This window comes from Scomber japonicus, chromosome 11, assembly GCF_027409825.1.
Source record: "Scomber japonicus isolate fScoJap1 chromosome 11, fScoJap1.pri, whole genome shotgun sequence".
Lineage (NCBI taxonomy): Eukaryota > Metazoa > Chordata > Actinopteri > Scombriformes > Scombridae > Scomber > Scomber japonicus.
This window is the reverse complement of record NC_070588.1, coordinates 18,252,285-18,276,711: the sequence shown is the minus strand read 5'-3', so window position 1 is coordinate 18,276,711 and position 24,427 is coordinate 18,252,285. Positions and strand designations below refer to the sequence as shown.

Here is a 24,427-nt window from a genome sequence, read left to right as displayed (position 1 = left end):
TTGTGTGATTCCATCTCCTTTCATATGCTTCACTTATTTCTATCAATCAGTCCTAATCTCTTCTTCATCCTCTCCCTCAGACCTCCAGCTGGATTACTCGCTGACAGATGACTTCTGTAAGAACCACTTCCTGGTCGGGCTGCTCCTCAGGGAGGTCAGTACAGCTCTACAGGAGTTTAGGGACATTCGTCAGTTATCCATCCAGGTGCTGAAGAACTTGATGATGAAGCACACGTTTGATGACCGTTACACCTCCAAGGTAAGCAGCGCCTTTTGCTTCTGTCTCTTGTTTTTTCCCGTTAATTTCAGTATCCGATCTTGTGTGAGAGACATTCTGCTGAGTGATTTATTTGTTTTTCAGAGCCAACAAGCCAGGTTGGCCACGCTTTACTTGCCCTTGTTTGGTCTGCTTCAAGAGAACGTCAACAGACTGAATGTGAAGGAAGTCTCCCCGTTCACAGTCAACCACTCCAACAATGTAAGGATGCCACCTAGTGGCCTCATTTGGATATTTCATATCGCAAGCTAAGAAAACCACAAAGCATAACACAGCCCTGCCTTCTAACCATATCCACTCCACCAATCAACACCTGAGAAAAACTAATATACAATCCACATAAAAGGAAAACATACTACTGAAAGAAAAGGAAAGTAAAAAGGGAGAAAAGTCTGCTGTAGCAGTCTTAGCTGATAACTATCAAACTAGATGTTATCCTGTACATCACATTGTCTCATTTAACTCACAGGCTCATTGTCTTTTCTGTGCAATGGACCGTGAATGGGATTGTCAAAATTTTATCTGTGGATAATTATTATCCATTTCACAGTAGTACATGAGTAGATATAAACTGGGTTCAGCAGCAACACAAAAATGACCATGTAAGCAGTGAAAAATGTAAATATATACCCATATGCAATTGTTGTGAAACAGCATATTCAGTTCTTTTAAAGGGTCAGATATTAATAAACAGTAGTAAATACTTAAGTAGGATAAAAATGGACTCTATCAAAGCAAATGGTTTGATTTTGTAGCTAAATTATATGTTTTTTTCCCCATATTCAGTATGTTTGTTCAGAATTCAAACAGTGATATGAATTTCTTATGTCAAATCATTCCACACTAAATTACTTAAATCTTTAAAAGTTTCAATCTGCAAATTTTGATGACCAATGTTTGACTTCCACTTAACATACCATTTAGTGGTTTATAAGATCATACAGAGTTGTACTGTATGTGGGTGTGTCACCACTGAAATCTTACACTGTTTGCCCTCAGAATGGCAGAGAAGATTTACTCCTTACCAACGCTTTGATGACACCACCACCCAGGTCCAGCACCTTTTTGGACACCAGCTTGCACAAAGATGTTTTTGGAGTAATTTCTGGCACTGGTGAGTAGAAAAATGATGGTGGAAAATGTTAGGAAAGACGTTTTTGTTTTTATACTGATATAAAATTCTATTTCTTACAGCTTCACCTCACACGACATCTACCCCCAACATTAACTCTGTGCGTCACGCAGATTCTCGCGGGTCCCTCATCAGCACTGACTCTAGCAACAGCCTGCCTGAGAGGAACCACGACAAGGGCAACTCGCTGGACAAGGTACATGTCAGAAAGTACTGCAAGATGGCACTCAACATTCATTAGAAATCAAATTTAGGCTTTCTGTGGCATCCATTCAATTTCACTGCAACTGCCCATACCAGAAATCACTTTTAAAGGTGCAATGTGTAGTATTTAATGCCATTTAGCTGTGAGGTTGCAGATGAATATCCTCCCTCCCCTTCCAAGCATGTAAGAGAAACGATTGTGGCCATGAAACTAAAAAAAGAAAGCAAAAGGCCCTCTCTAGAGCCAGTGTTTGGTTTATCTGTTCTCAGCTACTGTAGAAACGCGGTGGTGTAACATGGCTTCTTGGAAGAGGACCCTGTAGTAGACCCTCTGTAGATATAAAGAGCTCATTTAAAGCTAATGAAATTATTTTATATATTTTTATACACAAATTAAAACATACTTGTTATTTTATTTATATTATATTCCATTTCTGCCAAGTTTGTTCCACTATATGTCAATAAATTCTACACACTGTACCTTTTAATGCCCAAAGTGCCACAGAAAGTCACTCCTTGTTAACTTGTACCATTAACTCCCTCACACCTCACTTGTACGGCTGGCCATGGCAGACAGGGAAGTTTGTACGGAGGCATTCTACCAATGTCCTGCGCTTCTTTGCGGAAACTGAGGAATCCGTGCTCTCCGCACGTACCAAGCGTGTCACAATGGACTTCTCCCTGCTCTCTGTGCCCTGTGGGTCAGAGAGTGCCACCATTTCACTTCAAGTACAAAACGTCTCCTTTCTTCACACAGTCCTCCCTCCTAGCAGTGTCCCATCTGGGAATGTGACAGTGTTTATGAGAGTGTGTGTCCAAATCCCTAAGCCTTTTCTTTGCCAGATGATTCTCAGGGTTTGGCCTATTTGTTATCTGATGCCATGAAGTAGACCTGCTGTATCACAGGGCCTTTTTTTGTCTGTGCTCTTTTACCAGATGTTGATAAGAATGCACGCTCAAGGGATTTCTAATTTTCCAGTTTCTCTCTCGTGTGCTGTGTCAATTTTTTCTCTGATAGAGAGCCTCTGGCTAAATCTGGGAAGGATTGAACTTCACTGGTAGCGTTGGGAGCCAGAGCCCTGTGAAAAGGGAGATGAGCAGGCTTTACACAGGGCTGTTGTTTGTTTCATCTTCAGTTGGAACTGTTTTCATTTGTTATGTGTGATAGTTTTTATAAAAATATTTCTAACATCATAGTGTAGGGGGGAAAGCAGGACACCAATAAGTAATTGAAATAATCACCAACCCCCAAATAATTCCAGTTTAGCTCAAACTCTTTTTAGAAAGTAAGTAATAAGTGAAAATAAGTACACCGCAACTTCACAGTTTTTTCCCCTTTTTCAGGACAACTAAATTCAGCCTTGAAGTTCTCCCCTTTCCAAATTGCCCTTTTTAGAAGCCAAAGCAATAGCCTCATGCTTTCCATGAAGTCATCCCCAGCCAGTTTCATGATCTAGACTAACTGCTGGCAAAGAAACGTGCTTGGTATATTGCCAACCCCTTGCTGTGGTAGAGCTTTCGCTCCACTGCTTTGGTTATGTTTTCTCCCTGCTCTCTGCCTCAGCTGGGAGAAATGGTGTTTGTTGTCCATTTGCAACTTTTCCACAAGACTCCACTAGTGTAGCTTTACACTGTTATACCAGGCTTTAAGAAAGCTATAAATAGTTGTTACCACTTTTTTATGCAGTACAGTGTCTATGACACAGACCAAAACTCAAAAAGTTTAGACTTTGAACTATAACCACACAGCCATGAAACTTGAAAAAAAGTCTTGTTTCGTGTTTTAAAGTCTCTTTGGTAAATATCTTTTGTTTTTTTGATTGACCATCTGACTGTAGTTTCTGTAAATGACAATGTGGTTTATCATGAGGCAGCAAAGCGAATTTTACAGGGCCAAGAGCCCTGACAGGATTATATATTTGTCTCTCTATACCTGACCGGCCTCTTTGTCCCTCAGAACCAGCCTGCCTCAACCCTGGGCAGTTCCCCGCTGCGATGTGATAAACTGGACCAAGCAGAGATCAAGAGTCTCTTAATGTGCTTCTTGCACGTGCTGAAAAGCATGTCAGAGGGTAGGATCTCTCTGTTCCTCCATATTTCTCTTGTTGTGTCCCAAATACCTCCAACTATGTTTGTCTCAGACATTGTATTAAGTTGTATGTCCACAATACAACAATACAAATTTCTCTTTTCAATGTCAATCTTTGTCTCTTTCAGACGCTCTGTTCACATACTGGAACAAGGCTACATCTGCTGAACTAATGGACTTTTTCACGCTAGTCGAGTAAGACGTCTTAGACTGCTATCAAGAACATCCCGAGTGACATTATAATTGATGTCGAAGAGTTTACGGTGACTGATTTTTCACTTGCTTTTCTTCTTCAGAGTGTGCCTCCATCAGTTCAGATACATGGGAAAGAGATACATCGCAAGGTAATGGTGTCGTCAGTGTCATTGATTATTGTCTGAAATGATTTCTTTAGTTTTGAGATGATTGTGATTGAGATTGAGTCCGAGGCTTTTATTTGTCAAACTTTTTTGAAAAGTTTATTGTATTTCTGTGAAATCCTTAATATTTTAGTGAAATCCATAACATCTCCAGCAATATACAATTAATAATAATCTAATATATTCACTATGACAGGATTTTTTTTTAAATAAGAAAAGTAAACAATATATATCAGATAAATTAAATAATCTTGTTGTTGTCTCTTAAATAATTTCTCCATTGTGCATTATTGCCTGTTAAACTTCACACAAGGACTATAGGGCATTGTCACTCATTCCTTGTAAACAGCAAAAGCTACTTATTGAAAGGTGTGACTGTAGGTTCAGCATATTATTTGACAAGCAATCAAAACATATCCAAACACACATCCAGTTCTCTATGTGGCGGCTGTGGCCTTGACTCCCAGAGGGCTTTTGGGTGTTCACTCTCTCTAACCTCCCACCACTGTTTCTATCTCTGTTCACTCAAATGCTGGCAAGTTTAACATAATGAAATAAACCTGGCTCCTGCCCTCTCCTGCTTGGGTAAGACTAAAGGTGGAATTGACTTTTTCAAACTGATGCATGATGTTTTCTCACCTTACAAAAGCTGCAATGCTGCGACACAACTTCACCAGTAGCATCCGCTTCTGTCATAAACTTATATGCATGGCTACAGCTGTAACTCACCGCTCTAATGCTGCTATTTCTGCTGTGATAATTATCTCTTTTACCTGCATGCCAAACATGGCACATTATGACTTTACTAATTCAATAATGCAAATTCACACCCAAATTGTCAAATATTAAATTTTTCAGTCTTTTCAGTTTGATATTTCATTATTATGATACCTTAAACTCTTAAAAGCTACATTATCTTACAATCATTTGACTTCCAGGACATTTAAGTGATCTTTACACCACTCAAGTGAATATTTTTTATCCCAATCTACTTCACTAACTCTGGCTTTGCTGTTAGTCAACTACTCATCTAACATTGTCCTGTTTCCTCATCAGGAACCAGGATGGGGCAGGACCCGTAGCACATGAGCGGAAGTCTCAGACTCTGCCTGTGTCCCGTAACAGGGCGGGAATGATGCATGCCCGCTTACAGCAGCTCAGCAGCCTGGATAACTCATACACTTTTAACCACAGTAAGTGCCCCGTACACTATACTTCTCATCAAACATCCTCTACCAGAGGACCCCTACCGTCCTCCGCCTCACCCTGTGTAGCCTGACTCCTCATCAACATCATCCTCCTTCTCATCATTCTCTGTTAAAACCCAGCCCGCCAGCAAGCAGAAAATGCTCCAGAAGAGAAAGTAAATTAAATTGAATTGGGCCACGGTAGCTTTTTGTAGCATCACATGATTTTAGCGCTTAAACTACAGCTATGTGGTGATTCTGTTAAATGGCATCATTTAATAAAGTTTCTTTGTGTTTTCAGTGTAAGAAAGATTTCAAGTATTCTTGGAATATCTGTAGACCATGGTAAGAATGTATCAGGTTGGCAGGCAGTTTGCAGCCCATTATCGGCTCTGTTCATCTGTTGAATCAAGAGCATGCCTGTTTTAACTGAACATTAGCTTCTAGTCCCTCTGAACAGCTCATCTACTTTTAACTTTATTTTACATTTCATTTTCTGAAAAGCACAATTCATGTAAAATAGGAAGGCTTTCATTCCAAAGTTCTGACTTTTGTAAAAATACAGTTTTTGTATCTGTTAGCTTTTATTTCTCTATCTGTTAAATGGAAAATTCTAAATTTAATGAACATGTTGGGGAAAAAATGCTTCTTTAAATTTGTCATTTGACATTTAAAAACAAAATGAATGTTACAATTAGTAAACTCAATTTGTGTTAATAATTCATTGGATATCGCTTCTGTCATATTTTTTGTTTCAGTTTGGAATGAAACTTCTTTTCAACCTAATGAAAATTCTCATTCTTCAACATCTTTGCCTTTAACACTTTGGTCTTATATTTTAAGATATATTGAGATACAATATGATGTGATATTATATGATATGATATGATATGATATGATATGATATGATATGATATGATATATGAAAGAGCTACAGCTTTCTGTTGTGTCATCTTTAGCCTACAGTCACTCAGAGGCAGATGTGTTGAATCAGTCATTGCTGGAGGCAAACATTGCCACCGAAGTGTGCCTGACTGTCCTGGACACCCTCAGTATCTTCATCATGGGCTTCAAGGTAACTATATGATATAATATTAGTCTGTAATGCTAAATCTGAATCTTTCAGTTTTTAAGAAGATACGCTCTTCCCCCACAGACGCAGCTGTGCTCTGACCACGGCCATAGTCCACTCATGAAGAAAGTTTTTGAAGTCCACCTCTGTTTTCTGCGGATCAATCAGTCAGAAACGGCCCTCAAGCAAGTTTTCACTTCACTGCGCACCTTCATCTACAAGGTGTGAAGGACATTGGATTCCCGCCTAATAATACTCTGTTTGTCCTGGCAAATCATTGTATAGCTGACAACCTTTCTGTCTTTTCACCCTGCAGTTTCCCTGCACGTTTTTTGAAGGCCGTGCTGACATGTGTGCTGCGTTCTGCTATGAGATCTTGAAGTGTTGTAACTCCAAGCTGAGCTCTATTCGCAGCGATGCAGCACATCTGCTTTACTTCCTCATGAAGAGCAACTTTGACTACACAGGTCGCAAATCTTTTGTTCGGACGCACTTACAGGTTGGATAATCTTCTGTGATTTAAATACAATGGATCTTTATATGCTCTAAATCTGTGATCCGATTATCTTCACAATTAATTGTTTGGTCTATAAAACTTCAGAAAAATGTGAAAAAATGTTGTAGTTAAAGATAATAGCAATGTGAAACTCAGATATTCAATTTACTATAATGTAAGACAAGGAAAGGCACAATATTTTCACCTTTTAGGCACTGAGAGAACCCTTAAAAGTATAGTATTTAGCTTGAAAATGTACTTTTTCTCACAGTGCTTCTTCTCCCAAATCTCAAATAAGTGTACACATTTACATACACACTCGCACACCTATGTTTATTGCAAGTCCCCACAAAGGTGCATGTTAGGATCTAACTGATCTAGCTGATACCAAATGTCACTGTGCTGAATAACATACATGTGTTCATGCATTGCCCTTTTAAAGTACAACAATAAAACATAAAATAGGTGGCTTGTATGTTTCTACATACTGGGGTTTAATAAGCAGTTGTATTAATATATTTATACATATGATATTGGAGTCTGTGGGACACTTAAAAACTAGCCAATGTCAACAAACTCATATTTCCTTTTCTTTAGGTGGTGATTGCTGTCAGTCAGTTGATAGCTGATGTCATCGGTATTGGAAGTACTCGTTTCCAGCAGTCTCTGTCAATAATCAACAACTGTGCCAACAGTGACAAAACTATTAAGGTCAGGAATTCACTAATGTTCATTATTTAGAAATAGGAACTACAAAAACAATACAACTAAAAATAACATAGTAGTTCTCTCTAATTTCTACATCCTCTTCCACAGAACACAGCGTTCCCATCGGATGTGAAGGACCTGACCAAACGCATCAGAACGGTTTTGATGGCCACGGCTCAGATGAAGGAGCACGAGAGAGACCCAGAGATGCTGGTGGACCTGCAGTACAGCCTGGCTAAGTCTTACGCTAGCACACCTGAGCTACGGAAAACCTGGCTGGACAGCATGGCTCGAATCCATGTGAAGAACGGAGATTTGTCAGAGGTTTGTGATCAGAGACTATGCTTACTCTGTGTGGATAGGTCAATTAGAGGCTGATTCAACATATATGCTTGTATTTGATGATAGGTCTGTGAAGTTTCAGATGTCAAGTGCTGACGTGATTAAAAGCATTTTAAAGCCAACATGAAATTAAAAATGCCTTTTTAATACTTTTAGAACATATCTCTGGCTATATTGGACACTTACTTAACAATATATACCAAAACAAATTCAAATCCAGTCAAAATCCAATCCAATCATGTTTTTGTTTTTTTTTACTTTAAAGCAAAATGTATGACATGTGCTTACCTAGGCTTAAACCAGCCTATATCAACCAATAATATCATGACATCTATCCATTAATCAATCTTTAACTTTTAATAGCACAGAGCTGAAATTTATAATGCCACACCCAACATTCAAAGAAAATTCTTCCCACTCTAAAACACATCAAGATAGAGAAGTTAGATACACTCATAATGCTGCTACATCTGGACTTTAATCCATTTTATTACATGTTAATGTTCACTTTGTGGGTGATCAATTTATTAATAGCGCTTTTCTTATCTAACCTGTGTTGTTCTTGTGCTTTACAGGCAGCCATGTGCTACGTGCACGTTGCAGCACTTGTGGCAGAATACCTGAGGAGAAAAGGTAATATAATAATAATAATAATAAATGTCTTTTTCTTTTTTTTAACCAAAATCAGAATAACATATACAGACCCCCCCCCCCCCAGAACAAGAACACAACAGCCAGATAAGACAAACAGCAAGTAAACACAATCATGATTACAAAATAAAAATAAAATAAATAGATAGATTGATAGATAGATTGATAGATTGATAGCTTGATAGATTGATTGATTGATAGATTGATTGATTGATTTTTTGTATGAAAGATTGGACTGATAATTAAAATATGATCTTATTTCATGCTGTGTGCAGGCATGTTCAAGCAGGGCTGCTCAGCCTTCCGTGTCGTGACTCCAAACATTGATGAAGAAGGGGCCATGATGGAGGACGTCGGCATGCAGGACGTCCATTTCAATGAAGTACATATACCGTTTCTACTACTAAAGCAATGGAGAAATCCATGTCGGTTTAATTTGCTGTAAATGTGCTAGTAAGATTTGGACAAATTAATTCAGATTCAAGCTTTCATTTGGATGGATTTCAAAGAAAAGCATGAGAATATGTTGCTATTTTCTCAATATCATAACTGCCCATCAAATTTGCAGAGGAAGGATGTGTCTCTCCTTTCTCCTCTCACTCATGAGTCCAGTCTTTTATTTTGAATTCAGCACAAATTTCATTTGTCTACCAGGGACCCAGAATCTCACTAAATAGATGTATGTTTCCTTTTATTTGTTGTCTCTTTTTAAATTATGGTCATGCTAAAAGAAGAGTTGTCTTAGTAAACACTTTTTATGGCAGCAATTTTCTCATGTATTCTTCATCGACAATTTTTAATTCCTCCTGTTCCCTCAGGATGTCCTAATGGAGCTTTTGGAGGAGTGTGCAGATGGCCTGTGGAAAGCAGAGCGTTATGAGCTCATCTCTGACATCTACAAGCTCATAATCCCCATTTATGAGAAGCGTAGGGACTTTGAGGTACAAGATGGCCCTTATCAGGAATTTTATCCCCACTAATTTATCCCCTTTATCCCTAATCAGATGTTTTGACTTTGCACAGAAACTGGCCCACCTGTACGACACGCTGCATCGTGCATACAGCAAAGTGACAGAAGTCATGCACACAGGCAAGAGATTGCTGGGCACATACTTCAGAGTGGCTTTCTTTGGCCAGGTGAGTTCAACACTCAAGCATCAGTATGAACATATTCTGTAAAGATGGGTGTTACTTTTAGTTATCTGTCCAACCAGTCCTATTGTTAATTTGATTTCCACACTAACTGCATTTTAAATCATTCAAATTGAATTTCACCAAGAGCACAAGTATTAATTTATTTTCTGGTTTTGCAAAGTAATTCACACTGAGCATGGGAGCTGCTAAAGGTGTTTTTTATTTTTAGAGCATGACCACATGCAGTGGCATTTTTTGATCCACTCTAATACCCTTTTCTGCTTTTTATCCTCTTTGAAGGCGGCGGTAAGTTGTGCAGTAGACCTTGCTAGCCTTTCTGAGTGGCCTAAGTCTTTGTGTGGTGGTACTGCTATAATCCATTGCACTTATCAAACTGCTGCTTCGAGTGACAGTAACAATCAGTCACCATTGCTGCTTTCTGTATTTGGGACTGTGTTGCATGGCATTCATCCTTCTACACTCATTTTAGTGTTTCTCATTTTTCTGTTACAGATCTAGGTTTTTACAGTTTTAGTACTGACCTCATTTCTGTCTTGTGATTTTTAAAAATAATTTTCTGGGTGTGGTTACCTCTACCTGTGTGCTTTGATCGAAATAACATCCACAAATTCATGTCTTTCTTGACACGGTGGTCTAATGTTAATGTAGAAGTTTGATTAAGTATTTTAGATAGCTCTAATGGAATAACTGATTGTATTTTCTGTTGTCCACATCCATGTAGCAGTACCAGTTTACTGACTCAGAGGCTGAGGTAAATCAATGTGAAAGCCAACATTGCAGTTGGGCTTCAGTGATGTTTTAGGTTGTGTTGTGCTCCTTTGCTAATGCAGTCAGTGCTACTTCACGTGCATTGCTTATCGTTTGGCCCTTTAACTCCTCCTCTACTCCAGCCTCAGTGTTGTCCTAATTATAGTAGGAAACCCTTGAAGGTCTAATACTGTAGCAGGATTCATATCTCACTGGTTAAATGCATGGCTTCACCCATCTGTTCATGGGACTGTTTACCATATACAAGACAACTGACTAAACCAAATACTCCCACTGGTGGTGTGAAATCTGTATCTCACCACTGTCCTTTGGTCTGTCTCTCATCATTAAACTGACACTAGTTGATGTCTTGCAGTGCAGTTGGGTTTTTGTTTTTTGTTTTTTTCTTTGTCTGTGCTTGGATATTAGATCGACAGCTGTGTATTTATGGAGTCTGCCAAACCTCTCAGCCCAGAGCTGAGTCTTAAAGAGTACTTTAACATTTCATTTAACAAAGTATTGGAATGACAGCTCACAGCCCATGTTTGGTTTGATGTGGTGTAGTTTGCTTCTTGATATCTCTTGATCTCATAGACACAATTTTAGGTCATTGTGGCCATTTAATGTATTTTGCATCTTCTCAGGGCTTCTTTGAGGATGAAGATGGGAAAGAGTACATCTACAAAGAACCCAAATTCACTCCTCTGTCAGAGATATCTCAGAGGCTCCTGAAGTTGTACTCTGACAAATTTGGGCAGGAGAACGTGAAGATGATTCAGGACTCTGGGAGGGTGAGACTTTGTTGATATTTGATTTGTGATTATGAGAAATTTTCCCAGAAGCACAACGTGACCTATATGATTTGTAATGAGTTGTAATGTCATGTATCTTCTGCAGATTAACCCCAAAGACCTGGACTCTAAGTATGCATATATCCAAGTGACACATGTGACTCCTTACCTGGAGGAGAAGGAGCTGACGGACAGGAAGACAGACTTTGAAAAAAGCCACAACATCCGCCGCTTTGTGTTTGAGATGCCTTTCACCATATCAGGCAAAAAGCAAGGCGGGGTGGAGGAGCAGTGTAAACGCAGGACTATACTAACGAGTAGGTTATCCTATCTATGTGGTAGCGGTACATAAGATAAGCTTCGAAAAGGGCACACAGCAATTTAGTAAAACATAAAATTGGGGACTTGCAAGGGACAGATTCAAATAATGGTCTGAATTAGTGTAGCAGAGGCAGTGATATTCTGACTTATAGCTTCTTGTTGATAGCATTTATTGTTAGACCCTCCCTACCTAGTATGTCCATGCCACACCCCCAGTTTCATTTAAAAAAATCTGTAGTCTCTAAGCCTAAACTCAGATATCCCTGTTGCCATTATCTGGGATGTTTTTTCAGACTCTAGAAATTCCAGAAGCACAGAAAAAGTTATGAAATGATGCAACTGTTTTCAAGTAAAACATTACTTGTAAACTGATCTTGGTGTTTAAAATTTGTGTACTTCCTGTTTAAGACACTATGTAGATCTAAAAAATCTAAAAACTTGACTTAAATGTTTCTCACATTTTGCTTCCAAACTCTGGCCCATCCCTGTCATTTTCTGTATATCCACACAGCAGACTTCAAATGCACTGCTCAGCAGAAAAGTGCATCACTGGAAGATCTTGATTAGATTTTGAACATGCAAGCTGTTTGTCAAGGACCTTTCCTAATCACTAGTTACAGTGATATTGCTTTATGGTGCAAAAGATACAAAAGTTCAACTATATCTTCTTATCTTTATTATGCAAGATTTTTCATAGGATGTTAACTTCAGATATGAGTGGATTCTAAGCTGTAAAACTCAGAGAAGCACATGCACTGAGAAGCAAGCTGTTGACTGGTCTCCTCATTGTGTTTCTGACCCCCAGCCACACACTGTTTCCCCTACGTAAAGAAACGTATAGCGGTGATGTATCAACACCACACTGATCTCAGCCCCATCGAGGTGGCCATCGACGAGATGAGCAAGAAGGTGGCTGAGATCAAACAGCTCTGCTCCTCCAGTGAGGTGGACATGATCCGACTGCAGCTTAAACTGCAGGGCAGCATCAGCGTCCAGGTGAACAACATACACACACAGATAGGGGACATATTTTATGAAATGATTATGGGGGAAAAATACATGACATCCTGTGACATCTACCCTCAGGTAAATGCAGGTCCGCTTGCATATGCCCGAGCTTTCCTGGATGACGCTAGCGCCAAGAAGTATCCAGATAACAAGGTCAAACAGTTGAAAGAGGTCTTCAGGTGAGTTTTCAACATCTTAAATTAAAGGTTAATCAGGTTTTACTACTTTGTTTAATTCATCCTAATGCTATCTCCTTGAACAGGCATTTTGTGGAGGCATGTGGGCACGGGTTGGGCATTAATGAGCGACTGATTAAAGAAGACCAACAGGAATATCATGATGAAATGAAGGCCAACTATAGAGACCTCGCTAGAGAGCTGTCCATCATCATGCATGAGCAAGTGAGTGCATCATTGGTCATGCTGCATTCATGAAATGACTGATTATATGATTGATAAAACACTCTTTGATAACTCCATTCTCTGTTTCTCCCTTGTGCTGACATGAGCAGATTGGATGGTAATGCAAGAAGCAACAGTTTGCAATAAAGGCCGAGTAGTTCATTGTTGGTCCAGCCAGACAGAGGCATCTCTTCTCAGACATTATCATACATCTTTATGGCTGTAGGATCTTTCATTGTCAAACTCTGGGGAAATCCTAGTGTCACAGTAGTTCTTCACCAATCTCCATCTTGATAGTCATATTAAAAAAAACACAGAAACCTCTGTAACATTTCTGGAAGCAGAATCCTTACAACACTTTATTGTTCTAGTCTGCTTAGTGTTAGGTCAAACACCCTGTCAAGTTCAGCTGGAGCTTAAATTCTAGCAAAAATAGATTTGACCACATGAGACTTCTTTTACTCAAGCTACAGCAGAGGTCCAATTTTAAAGCACTAAATAGATTGGCAACGTTATCTGATCAGACCACAGACAAGCTTATCTTTATATCCCTGCAATACATTCTAAAAAATCTGACACGTGGATCCTCTTGATACTTCAACTTCACTGTGAAAACTCCTGATGCATCTGCTGGCTAGATCAATCTCTTTTTGGCATACTGTATCTCTTTTGGATTGCTGTGATGAATTTGTTTGCATGTGTATGCAGTATGCATGTAGGAACTGTATAGCCTATGTGTACTTCTTTTTTTTTTACATGCATAAACAATATGTACATGGATATCTATGTCTGTATATGCATGTGTACACACATTTTAATGTCTGTGCTTATGCTTTTACATTTGTTTTTGTACATGTACACATACACAAATATGTAACACTTAATGATTTTCTACTGATGTTATATGTACATGTTTTTACTTGATCTGTTAACCTTCATGAAACATCTCCATAAAGTTATAGTTCCACATTTTAGCAAATACAATATACTGTATATAATTTGCTTTCTAGCAGAGATTTACTTGTGTGTTTTGCCTGATATGGTGAAAAACAAAATATAAGATATACATTAGTGACTTTTTAGTGATGTTGGTAGGCAGATTTTGTTACCCTTTGACATGCTAGCTGTTGCAGTCTTTATGCTAAGATAAGCTAGCCGCCTCCTAGCTTCATGAGAGGTATCAAACTCTCTGCAGAAAAGTAAGTGGGTGTTACCTACCAAAATGTCAAACTATTCCTATATATAAGGGCTTGGTTAGGGACAAATACTTAAAATGGTATTGGTATGTTTTTATATCTCATTTTTCCTCCACACACTCTTTCTTCCAGATCAGTCCTGTGGAAGATGGCATGAAGAGCGTTCTTCCGGACTCGCTTCACATCTTTAACGCTATCAGCGGCACGCCAACCAGTGCCACCATTCAGGGCATCCCCAGTTCCTCCTCTGTGGTATGATGCTAGCCTGGGGTAGGCCTTGAACTCAGCGCCCACTATATTCGCCAACTGGGCACGCCAGTAGAGGATCCTGAAGAAAGAACAGGCACCTCTCACCTCTTCTTTACTGTCTGGTTTCCCTCAACAGACCACGACCAAGGCCCCGGACCTATTTAACAGTATGGTAACTGTGTGGGGTGTGGCCAATTTAATTTTCCTGTGACACCACACCAGTGAAGCCTGAGACATGAGCAACAAGAGAGGGGATCATGCTAGGAGAGGTGACAGGACACAGACTTTGTCCCAGCTTCACACATATGTGATGAGACATAACCTGTTTCATCTCTGACCTGCTTCTACCTAAAAAGACTTGGCAGTGTTTTCCATCGAGACATTCCTGTTGGGATATATTTTATGCATGTCATTATATTACACCCACCAACCTCCCAACAGCCCATTTTTGTTTATTTTATTGGTGTTTCACATTGTGTTTTTATATGTACAGTATTCCACTTTTATAAGCCACTGTATTGATGTCTAGATGAGCGGCCTATGCTGCATACAGCACTCATCACCCTGTACATGAAATTATATTTCTATAAAAAGGCAAATTTGCAAAGGGCCTCTTTTAGTTTATGTTAGCATTCAATTCACTTCAATGTCTTAGAAAGGGGGAGTTTTAGAATATTTAAAGCCATTTCATACAAAAAGGATATTCCAAGTTGTTTATTAATGTATATAAAAAAAGGAGTGTGTGCAATAATTGCAAAATTTCTTGCTGTGTGGAGCTCATACACTGTAAAGATGATGTTCACCTTTTTGCCAAAGCGATGAGGTGTGGGAACCAGGCACTTCACCTACTGTGGAAGTAATTTGAAGCTTTTACCATTTTAGTGTTCATTGAAATGTTTGAGGAATTGTTTTATATTTGGGCAGCGATGGGTTTTTTTGTTTTTGTTTTTATTTTTATTTAACTCGAAGTCACTGTTCTGCTGTAAACAGAGTTGTTCCCTAATGCTTTTCTTTTTCAATAAAATACACACTTTTCTCTGCAGTGTTACTCACGTGTGCTTATTTGTTTACTCATTTATTAAAGTAGTCGTTTGTTGATCGTTATATTTGGGTGAGTTGTGGAGTTCTTGTGAATTAATGATTCATATGAAGTCTTGAGGTGAGCTATCTTCAGTCCCTATCTCCTATCCTGTTCCCGCCCACCATAAAAGCAACACTGTCAGCAGTGTGGAAGACAGATCAAGGGCTAATAAAAAGCAATATTAGAGACACTCACACTCTTGAGCTGTGAAGGATCAATTATCATCTCCTCGCAGGAATCACTAAGGAATATCCAAATAAAAAGCTGCACTGAGACATCATGGCAGGTGAGTGTGCAAACATGTATTCTGGCGTGTTATCATTCAAATCCACAAAAAGTAATTATTGCAAACTGGAAAAAAGCTGACACCTGAGGAAGAAGTCAGAAATGTCATCACTGAATTACATACGTTTTACTACTGCCACATTGTTTCTTCATTTAATACTGAAAAGTCATTGGAAAACAGCCAGTCATTTACACTAGTTTCATCTTGTGCACAGATAACGAAGATCCCAAGAAAGGGAAGAACAGAGGCACGGTAAAGTACTTGATTCATTCATTTATTGGTTGTTAATGCAGTTTTTTCATGTCATGTTCATGTTAAATAATTATCAATAGCAACAAAGAACACAGGCTCTCAATGTGCTATTCACTGTACTGACATGCTAAATACCCTTGTAAGTTTGAGGTGGTTGTATTTCACTTGAGTGTTGTGCTACTTTATTCATCAATTCCAATAAATTTCAGAGGAAATACTCCACTCTTACTACACAGCATTTATTTAACAGCTGAAGCTATTTAAGATCAAGATTATCCATACAAGACATATGATCAGTTTATCTAATATAAATTGATGATGATGATGATGCATTGTTACAGATTAAATAAAATTTTAGGAGTTTTATATATTGATATATACACTTAATTACTACTTAATTAAGTAGCTTATATAAATACTTGCTGTGTTTATTCATCAGGACAAAGCGGTGTGTGGTTACCCGATCAGCATTTTTTTTATTGTGGTGAATGAGTTCTGCGAAAGGTTCTCCTACTATGGCATGCGCGGTGAGAATATTTCATTCGCACAATCCTGACCAAACATTTTCAGAGCTGTCTGATTAAATGGATGATTATATACTTTAAAATAAGAAGAAGCTTCTATTTTCCCTCATGATCCACAGCTGTCCTGGTACTGTACTTCAAGTACTTCTTGCGCTGGGATGATGATATGGCCACTTCCATCTATCACGTCTTTGTGGCTCTGTGCTACCTAACCCCTATTCTCGGGGCCATTGTGGCTGACTCCTGGCTGGGAAAGTTCAAGTGAGTGACTGCCTCAGGTTCCCCCAATTTAATACATGAAGGCTTGAATTATTTTCTTGTACAACATCCACAAGTAGTTTTAGATCATGACTGTCTCTAGTGGTGATAAGTAAGAGGTACATTTACTCAAGTACTGTACTTGAGTACAATTTTTGGGTAATTTGGCTTTACTTGAGTATTTCCATTTTCTGCTTCTTCAACTCCACCACGTCAGAGGAAAATGATGTACATTTTACTCCACTACATTTATTAGAAAGATAAAGTTACTTGTTACTATTCAGATGTATTAAAAAACATGTGATAAGCTAAACATCAAACATTTTCTCAAAAAACAACCTTTTGGTTTGTGATCCCTTTAAAAAAACAGTGCCTTTTGAAACATTTTGGACTTTTTAGTTCCACCAAAGACTGATTTCCCTCAAAACTTCAAGGTCCAAAATGGCAACATTTTTCAAAAATCAATGATCAAAGAAAAGTTTAAAAAAATAAAAATAAGAAAGTTTAATAGAACTTCTTTCCTACCTAAATTATCATTATCAAAACCCTCAAATATGTGATTGGTGAGCCTTTAGAAGGTGTGCAATCCTTGTTGTAAACCACTATACTGAAGTACCTACCTTAATGTCAAATATCTACTTGTCACTCCACCATGATCAGCTACAACAGCAAAATGTTTCTTACACTGATGCTTTAGTATTACAGGAGACCCACTTTACACATCAAAGTGTGTTTATAGATCTTTGGGTTTTATTACATAAGTGAAAAAAGTTGTATAAAGCCTTCTGTCGCTCTACAGAGAGGGACGCTATGTCTTTTTACTGAAGTAGGATTTTAAATACAGAATATTTACTTGTAACAGTATTTTTACATTGTTCTATGGATACTTTTTACTTAACCATTTCCACTACTGCCTCATCTCTTTCCCTAACAGGACTATCATCTACTTGTCCATTGTCTATGCACTTGGCCAGGTTGCGATGGCTGTCAGTGCAATCCATGACATCACTGACACAAACAGAGATGGGTCACCAGACAACATGACCTTTCATGTGTGAGTTTCTACTCTTCTACAGGAATAATTGAGTCAAAATCCACAATGTGGCATTTTTTGTGTGCAGTTTCCACCACATATTTCAACAGTTCTACCTGCTCATGCGTGTGTTCCTCCTCATAGTGTGTTGTCCATGGTGGGACTCTTCCTCATTGCTCTGGGCACTGGTGGTATCAAACCTTGTGTGGCTGCCTTTGGTGGAGACCAATTTAGTGAGCACCAGGTTAGAATATTATCTCACTACTGTCCCTCTTATGTTTAAAATGTGGCATTGACGATAAGATCAAGCATATAATTGCAACATCTGTACTTTATTGCATGTCATCCCACCTCTCCCTTCCCCCATTTCCTGTCTCTACTATCTACTATCAAGACATAGACAAAAACATACAGTAGGGTGACCAGACATCCCAACACCTTATGGTGAAAGATTGTAATGTCATTAAGCCTAGAGGAAGTCAGGGGTCTAGCAAAATCATTAGGATTTACCCTCTGGGTACCATGTATATCTGTACAAATGTTTACTGCCATTCCATCCTCTAGTTAATGTATTTCAGTCTGGAAAAAAAGTGGTAGACCTGCAGAATGGCCATACCACCTGCCATGCTGCTAGCATGACTAAAAAGAACATTGGTTGCAATATTTAATATATATACACAATATTAATCACTACACATCATATTCAGCATTGCACAACAAAACACATGGAATATATGACAGATGTTCACTGACATATTTCTCTGTGCAGGACAAGCAGAGGAGAACTTTCTTCTCTGTATTCTACCTGTGCATCAATGGCGGCAGTCTCCTGTCAACTATTATCACTCCAATCCTCAGAGGTAGATACGAGTAGGACAGTGTTTGTGCCATACACACAATGCATGTGATAATTGAAAAAAATAAGTTATTGAACAGTTGTTTGTACCTTCATCTGCAGCTCAGGAGTGTGGCATCCAGACTAAGCAGAGCTGTTATCCTCTGGCCTTCGGTGTCCCTGCAGCACTAATGGTGGTTGCACTCGGTATGTCTAAGCAATTTGGAGACTGATTGTGCACATGAAGCAAAAATGTAAAGGTTTGGTATATACTGTGTGACGTTACTAATGTTTTATCTACAATGATCCTAACAGTGGTGTTCATCGTTGGGAGTGGTATGTACTATAAAGCTGAGCCACAAGGGAATATCATGCTGGATGTGTGTAAATGTATCGGGGTAAGTCTGGTTTACACCATTTGCATCAACACATTCTGTATTCGTTGTATACTAACAGCAGCTCTGGTTGTTTCTAAAAGCAAATGTTCTTTTTCGATTTGCTCTTCTCTCAATCAGTTTGCAATCAAAAACCGCTACAGGCACAGAAGCAGTGAGCATCCAAAAAGGGAGCACTGGATGGACTGGGCAGAAGAAAAATATGAAGTAAGTTTTTACTTTATTTAAATCTTTGAAATTTCCCTACAACTGTTTTTAATTCACAAACAGCAATTCATATTCTGTCTTTCTATTCTGTAGAAACTCCTCATTGCTCAAATCAAGATGGTGCTGAGGGTCCTCTTTTTATACATCCCACTTCCAATGTTCTGGACCCTATTTGACCAAAAGGTATCTTGTCATATGTATGACACTTGATCACTCATCTGACATGTTTCGAGTGTAAACCGTGCTAAATTCTCTACCTCTCTTTAAGGGTTCTCGATGGACTCTGCAGGCCACCAACTTGGATGGGAACTTTGTGAGTTTAATGATTTAAAGCAACAGTAAATACATTTACTAATTGAAGCAATGTATGTATGTTCTACTAATCTCTTCATGTCTGCAGGGGCTACTTGTTATCCAGCCTGATCAGATGCAGGTAAGTTGAAATGATTTTATCATGTTCACTTGGACTGATGTTCTTCACTGAACTCTATTTGAGAAAATATTCACTGTGCAATTTATGTTTTGAAAAGACTGTCAACCCCATCCTGATCCTGACTCTGGTGCCTATCATGGACAGCGTTATCTACCCTCTAATCCAAAAGTGTGGCCTGAACTTTACGTAAGTACTGCTGGAACTCAGCGAGCCAGCTGCAGGGCTTAGCTGTGAGTTATTCATACAATGATTGAATAATTTTGAGGGGTTATTGAAAGATATTTACTTTGACAGGTGCAGAGATTTCTCACTTTCAAAGTGTTATTTTCTACATGGACACCATATTGAAATAAAACCATACCATATACCATACTCTTAACCTCCTCTTCCCTTGCTTGCTGAATGTTAAATGAGAGTATTGATTCCACTCTCATATTTGTTACCAAGCAGCAAACCTGTCTGTATACTTCCCCAAAATATAACTATTACTTGATGATGAACAAGAAACATTTTGCAGAGAAAGACCTCAAACATGTAGATCTAAATTCAACATTTGACAACCCTCACACAGGCCTGTAACAACCAGGTTGATGTTGAAAATGCTAAAAACATATTCTTGTATTCAAATTAAGACGTGCTGTAATTCTCCCAAATGTCAGACAAAGCAGTAACAGCACTTAATATTCCTTCAACAGACCTCTGAAAAGAATGACAGTGGGGATGCTTCTGGCAGCTATAGCTTTTGTCTGTGCTGCACTGGTTCAGATTCAAGTTGATGTAAGTATAAATATATATAAAAATATAAGAAACTACTCTTGGAGTTCATGACAACAACAATTGCTGATTTCTACATTGTACTAAATTCCAGACTACACTGCCCACCTTCCCATCAGCCTCCCAGAGTCAGCTGAAATTACTCAACATGGGTAGTACACCAGTGACAGTTAACATGCCTGACAATGAGCCACTGGAACTTTCTGCAGCTCTGGTATGTCTTCATATAAATAACACAAATCTTTCTACACGATTGGGACCTACAAGTTTAAAACTCTGTAAAAATCTGGTGCATGTGATCCAAAACATACTGGTTGAGTATGCAGATTCTCAGTGTTTGCACTTTTGGATTTGTTTTGCAGGCCAGTGATGAATTCTTCACATTCAAAGCAGGAAATATCAGCATTTCACTCACTAAGTCAGGCAGTCCTGCACAGGCTAAACTCATTCCCTTGGTCAGTGGAAAGCGACAAACACTTCTCATTCCCTCAAACATCAGTGAGGAATGGGTGTTGGTGAGTTAGAAGCACAAAGTAATAATAATAAAGACACACAAGATCTTTTAATGGTTAAATTGATAAACATAAACCATCTATTTCCTCAGACTCAAGATTTGATTAAAAAGCCAGAGGAAGGCAACAATGCAATCCGGTAAGTTAAAGTACAAATGTTTAAACTGTTGATTCAATTATATATACAATTACACTGATACAAATTATATATAATAATTTATAACTATTTTAGTAATCGGTTAATTGTTTAAGTCATTTGTCAGGTAGTGAAAATAATGAAAATCAGTTAGTTGCAACCCTATATTTATCTGCATTTTTAGATGAAATGAATAAAAATGAGGAGATTATATATGTTGGTTTTAAGATTGACTTTTTAGGGTTAGGGTTAATTTTCTGGCTTTAATATTTTTGCTTAATGTGCAATCATTTCAGGTTTGTAAATGGTATGGATACAGATGTGGACGTATCCATTGCTGGAACAGATGTAGGATTAATTGGGCCATCTTATTATTCCAACTACACCCAGATAACATATGGAAAGTAAGGATATTTTAATCTTAACTAATATAATATGTTTATACATTGATCAATATTTTTGCAAACAAAAATCCAGTTCATTAAGCAGATTTTCTTGTCTAACAATCAGGACCACCTTCACCATAAGTAGTGGTTCACAGTCTTGTGAGTACACCAAGGACTTTGGATTTGGAAGTTCATACACTTTCTTTATCCCTGCCATTACCAATGTAAGTTTCACATAAGATTTCCAGTATCATAGGTTTTACCTGGTCAGCTTTGTCAAATTGAATCTAATCTAATAATGTGTTGAACTATGTAAGGAAAATGATGCCAGATCACTCTGTAATTGGTTCTCCAGAGTCTAATTTATTCTACAATGAACAATGGCACTAGTTTATTTTTGAATCAATCCCACATACACATGCTTCTGGTAATACTCACTAAAATGTGTTAATCAACTGAAAATAGTCCCCGACAGATGCACTGTTTACTTCTGTATGAAAAAAACCAAGAGCATTCACAGTGTACAGCATTTGCATGCTCTGGTAAAATCTGTCTTGTCTTTTGGGTCATACTAGTTGTGAAACAGTAGCCTAAACTGAACAATCATAATAATTTCTGTTTTTTATTTTAGTGTCAGGAAGGTATTACTATGGCAGAAGACATCAAGCCCAACTCGGTTCACATGGCCCTCCAGATCCCACAGTACTTCTTTATAACTGCTGGTGAAGTGATGTTTTCTGTTACTGGTCTGGAGTTTTCTTATTCACAGGTAAAGGCAAACTTTTATTTCATGACTGTACAGAAGAAGAAGGAGTAGGGCACATTAAATTTGAATATCCCATTTTCCTAGTCCTTGAACTATATAATAGTTCTGTAAAATATTCTTTGTTCATTTTATGTCATTCTTCTTGTCTTAAAGGCACCTAGTAACATGAAAGCAGTACTGCAAGCAGGCTGGCTGCTCACCGTTGCAGTTGGAAACTTCATCGTTCTGATTGTGGCTGAGCTCGCAAAGCTTCCCAAACAGGTACCCACACAAATTACACTCAAAACTAGTCCTTACAGACTAAAACAATGTAAAAACATGTAGTGGACATTTAAGACATGTCTATGTTTCTATGACATGTAGTGACAGTGGCACATGATGATGTATTAATACCATGTTTGACCCTCTGTATCTCTCTCCTCCTCTTTCAAAGTGGGCAGAGTATGTTCTCTTTGCCTCCCTCTTGGTGGCTGTATGTATCATCTTCTCCTTTATGGCATACACCTACACCTACATGGACCCTGCTGAAATTGAAGCCCAGTTCACGAAGAAGGTTCATGATGATGATGATGATGATGAGGATGATAAAAGCAAGTTAAAGAAGACAGAGATTGAAATGGTCAAGAAAGACTCGATTAAATCTCATGATGAAGATGATCCAGACAAACAAACTAAAATGTGAAGTGTCAAACACAGATTATATGTCAGTAATTGGTTTATATCTAAACTTTAATATTGAAACATGAAAAATAATGTACAGTAAATCTAAAGTGTGTGTGTGTGTGTGTGTGTGTGTGTGTGTGTGTGTGTGTGTGTGTGTGTGTGTGAGATAGAGAGTTTTAAATATTTTATATTTTATTGGCAAAAGACAGATAGTCCTCTAAAACTATATTCTGTATATCAAAAATATACTGTTGGCTATAGAATTATAAAACAGCCAATAAATGTTATCATTTTCCACTTACATATAATGTAATGTAATTGCTGTTTTATATTTATGTGTAAATGATGTTCAAGTAAGCAATAAAAAGAAATCCTTACTGTGTTACATCATTTACAATTTAAGTCTTGAGAACCAGGGAGTCTGTAATTCTTGTTCATAGCTCTGTCTCCATTAAAGTTTCCAGACATACAGCATAAGACTTAATAGTGTTGTTTTTGGCACCAAAAGTGCTTTGCATGTACTGAATGTCCTATTAGATTAGATTAGATTCAACTTTATTGTTGTTGAACAAGTACAGTACAAGTACTTCCCAATGGAATGCAGTTGGCATCTAACCAGAAGCACAAATAAGTCATAAATGATTGCAAGATTACGGTAATTACTATAAGCCTGTGTATAAATATGTATGAATGTGAAATATATTATATGCAAAGGTAATAAAATTAACTGAATGCTACTGTATGAATACTGTATGTATACGTAGGTTACAACAATAGTGGATTCTGAAATAAGGTCTGCAGTACATCCTCAAGGAATTAAGATCAACTCTTGCTAAACTTGCTAAACAGAAAATTGTATCATTATTGTAGCGTGAAAGTTCATTCTTGACATTGATTGTAATTTGACAAAATAATCTTAACTCAAGGTCCACTGAGCACCTACTTTTTGAACTTTTAGTCACATGTTATGTCTGCATCAGCACACATAGTCTGCACACAGACATTTTTACTTTTTTCTCAAATCTTAGTGGGAGAAAGAGTTTTATGTTGACAGTTCAGGCCCAGGATTGTATCCCTGGTGTCTGTGTGGCACTGAATTATCAAAATGTCTACCAACAACTTTTTATGAATTGTTGCTCCATACCTGTATTGATGCTCACAGACTCGCATGTTGGTGGCCTTCGCTTGGTTTATCTCACATATCAATCTCAAGTCCAATGTCCAGAGTCTCTGCATCAACTCAAAGCCTAACAACTCAATCCTATTTACTGTGCACACAGTCTGCATTTGGTTAGTATTCTATCCAAACAAGCTTGGTAACTACCTGCCATGCCACTACTCAGTGATACTAATAGATATGAAACACTGATGCAACACTGATTAAAGCTTAGTAAATAAACATACTGACTTGTGTCATTTTTTATTTTTAAATCTAACCCAAGACCAGAAATAAAGATGGATTAAAATGACCAGTTAATGAAGCTTAGTCAAGTACAGTGGT

At 38.1% G+C, this 24,427-nt stretch overlaps 2 protein-coding genes across 2 annotated transcripts in view; both read left to right on the top strand.

The window, feature by feature from the left end:
• The window catches only part of LOC128367871 (dedicator of cytokinesis protein 9-like), a 75,210-nt gene extending 59,783 nt beyond the window's left edge, over positions 1-15,427 (top strand). The window contains exons 31-53 of the mRNA XM_053328541.1: positions 81-259; positions 362-478; positions 1,277-1,391; positions 1,472-1,605; positions 3,571-3,685; positions 3,831-3,897; positions 3,999-4,046; positions 5,118-5,254; positions 6,208-6,323; positions 6,405-6,542; positions 6,637-6,819; positions 7,414-7,527; positions 7,633-7,848; positions 8,442-8,499; positions 8,793-8,899; positions 9,336-9,458; positions 9,541-9,654; positions 11,064-11,210; positions 11,317-11,527; positions 12,337-12,527; positions 12,618-12,718; positions 12,802-12,940; positions 14,269-15,427. Of these exons, the coding sequence (XP_053184516.1) occupies positions 81-259; positions 362-478; positions 1,277-1,391; positions 1,472-1,605; positions 3,571-3,685; positions 3,831-3,897; positions 3,999-4,046; positions 5,118-5,254; positions 6,208-6,323; positions 6,405-6,542; positions 6,637-6,819; positions 7,414-7,527; positions 7,633-7,848; positions 8,442-8,499; positions 8,793-8,899; positions 9,336-9,458; positions 9,541-9,654; positions 11,064-11,210; positions 11,317-11,527; positions 12,337-12,527; positions 12,618-12,718; positions 12,802-12,940; positions 14,269-14,394 (2,996 nt within the window). The 3' untranslated portion in view covers positions 14,395-15,427. The remainder of the gene's footprint in view (positions 1-80; positions 260-361; positions 479-1,276; positions 1,392-1,471; positions 1,606-3,570; positions 3,686-3,830; positions 3,898-3,998; positions 4,047-5,117; positions 5,255-6,207; positions 6,324-6,404; positions 6,543-6,636; positions 6,820-7,413; positions 7,528-7,632; positions 7,849-8,441; positions 8,500-8,792; positions 8,900-9,335; positions 9,459-9,540; positions 9,655-11,063; positions 11,211-11,316; positions 11,528-12,336; positions 12,528-12,617; positions 12,719-12,801; positions 12,941-14,268) is intronic.
• A 544-nt stretch (positions 15,428-15,971) lies between these two features.
• slc15a1a (solute carrier family 15 member 1a) lies at positions 15,972-22,945 on the top strand. The gene is made up of 22 exons (XM_053328537.1): positions 15,972-16,004; positions 16,444-16,531; positions 16,648-16,789; positions 17,721-17,840; positions 17,964-18,063; positions 18,589-18,679; positions 18,778-18,861; positions 18,970-19,052; positions 19,170-19,256; positions 19,350-19,439; positions 19,525-19,569; positions 19,657-19,689; positions 19,787-19,875; positions 20,385-20,466; positions 20,558-20,677; positions 20,826-20,978; positions 21,068-21,114; positions 21,408-21,515; positions 21,622-21,721; positions 22,129-22,266; positions 22,417-22,524; positions 22,697-22,945. The coding sequence occupies exons 2-22, from the start codon at positions 16,525-16,527 to the stop codon at positions 22,943-22,945; spliced, it is 2,076 nt and encodes a 691-aa protein (XP_053184512.1). The 5' UTR covers positions 15,972-16,004; positions 16,444-16,524.
• The last annotated feature ends 1,482 nt before the right edge of the window (positions 22,946-24,427 follow it).

What these genes read in the sequence shown, in the direction of transcription:
- slc15a1a (XM_053328537.1), top strand. An exon ending in GGGCAGAAGAAAAATATGAA is followed by an intron (nt 19,257 to 19,349) that starts GTAAGTTTTTAC and finishes TCTATTCTGTAG; the next exon opens with AAACTCCTCATTGCTCAAAT. An exon ending in GAAGGCAACAATGCAATCCG is followed by an intron (nt 21,115 to 21,407) that starts GTAAGTTAAAGT and finishes CAATCATTTCAG; the next exon opens with GTTTGTAAATGGTATGGATA.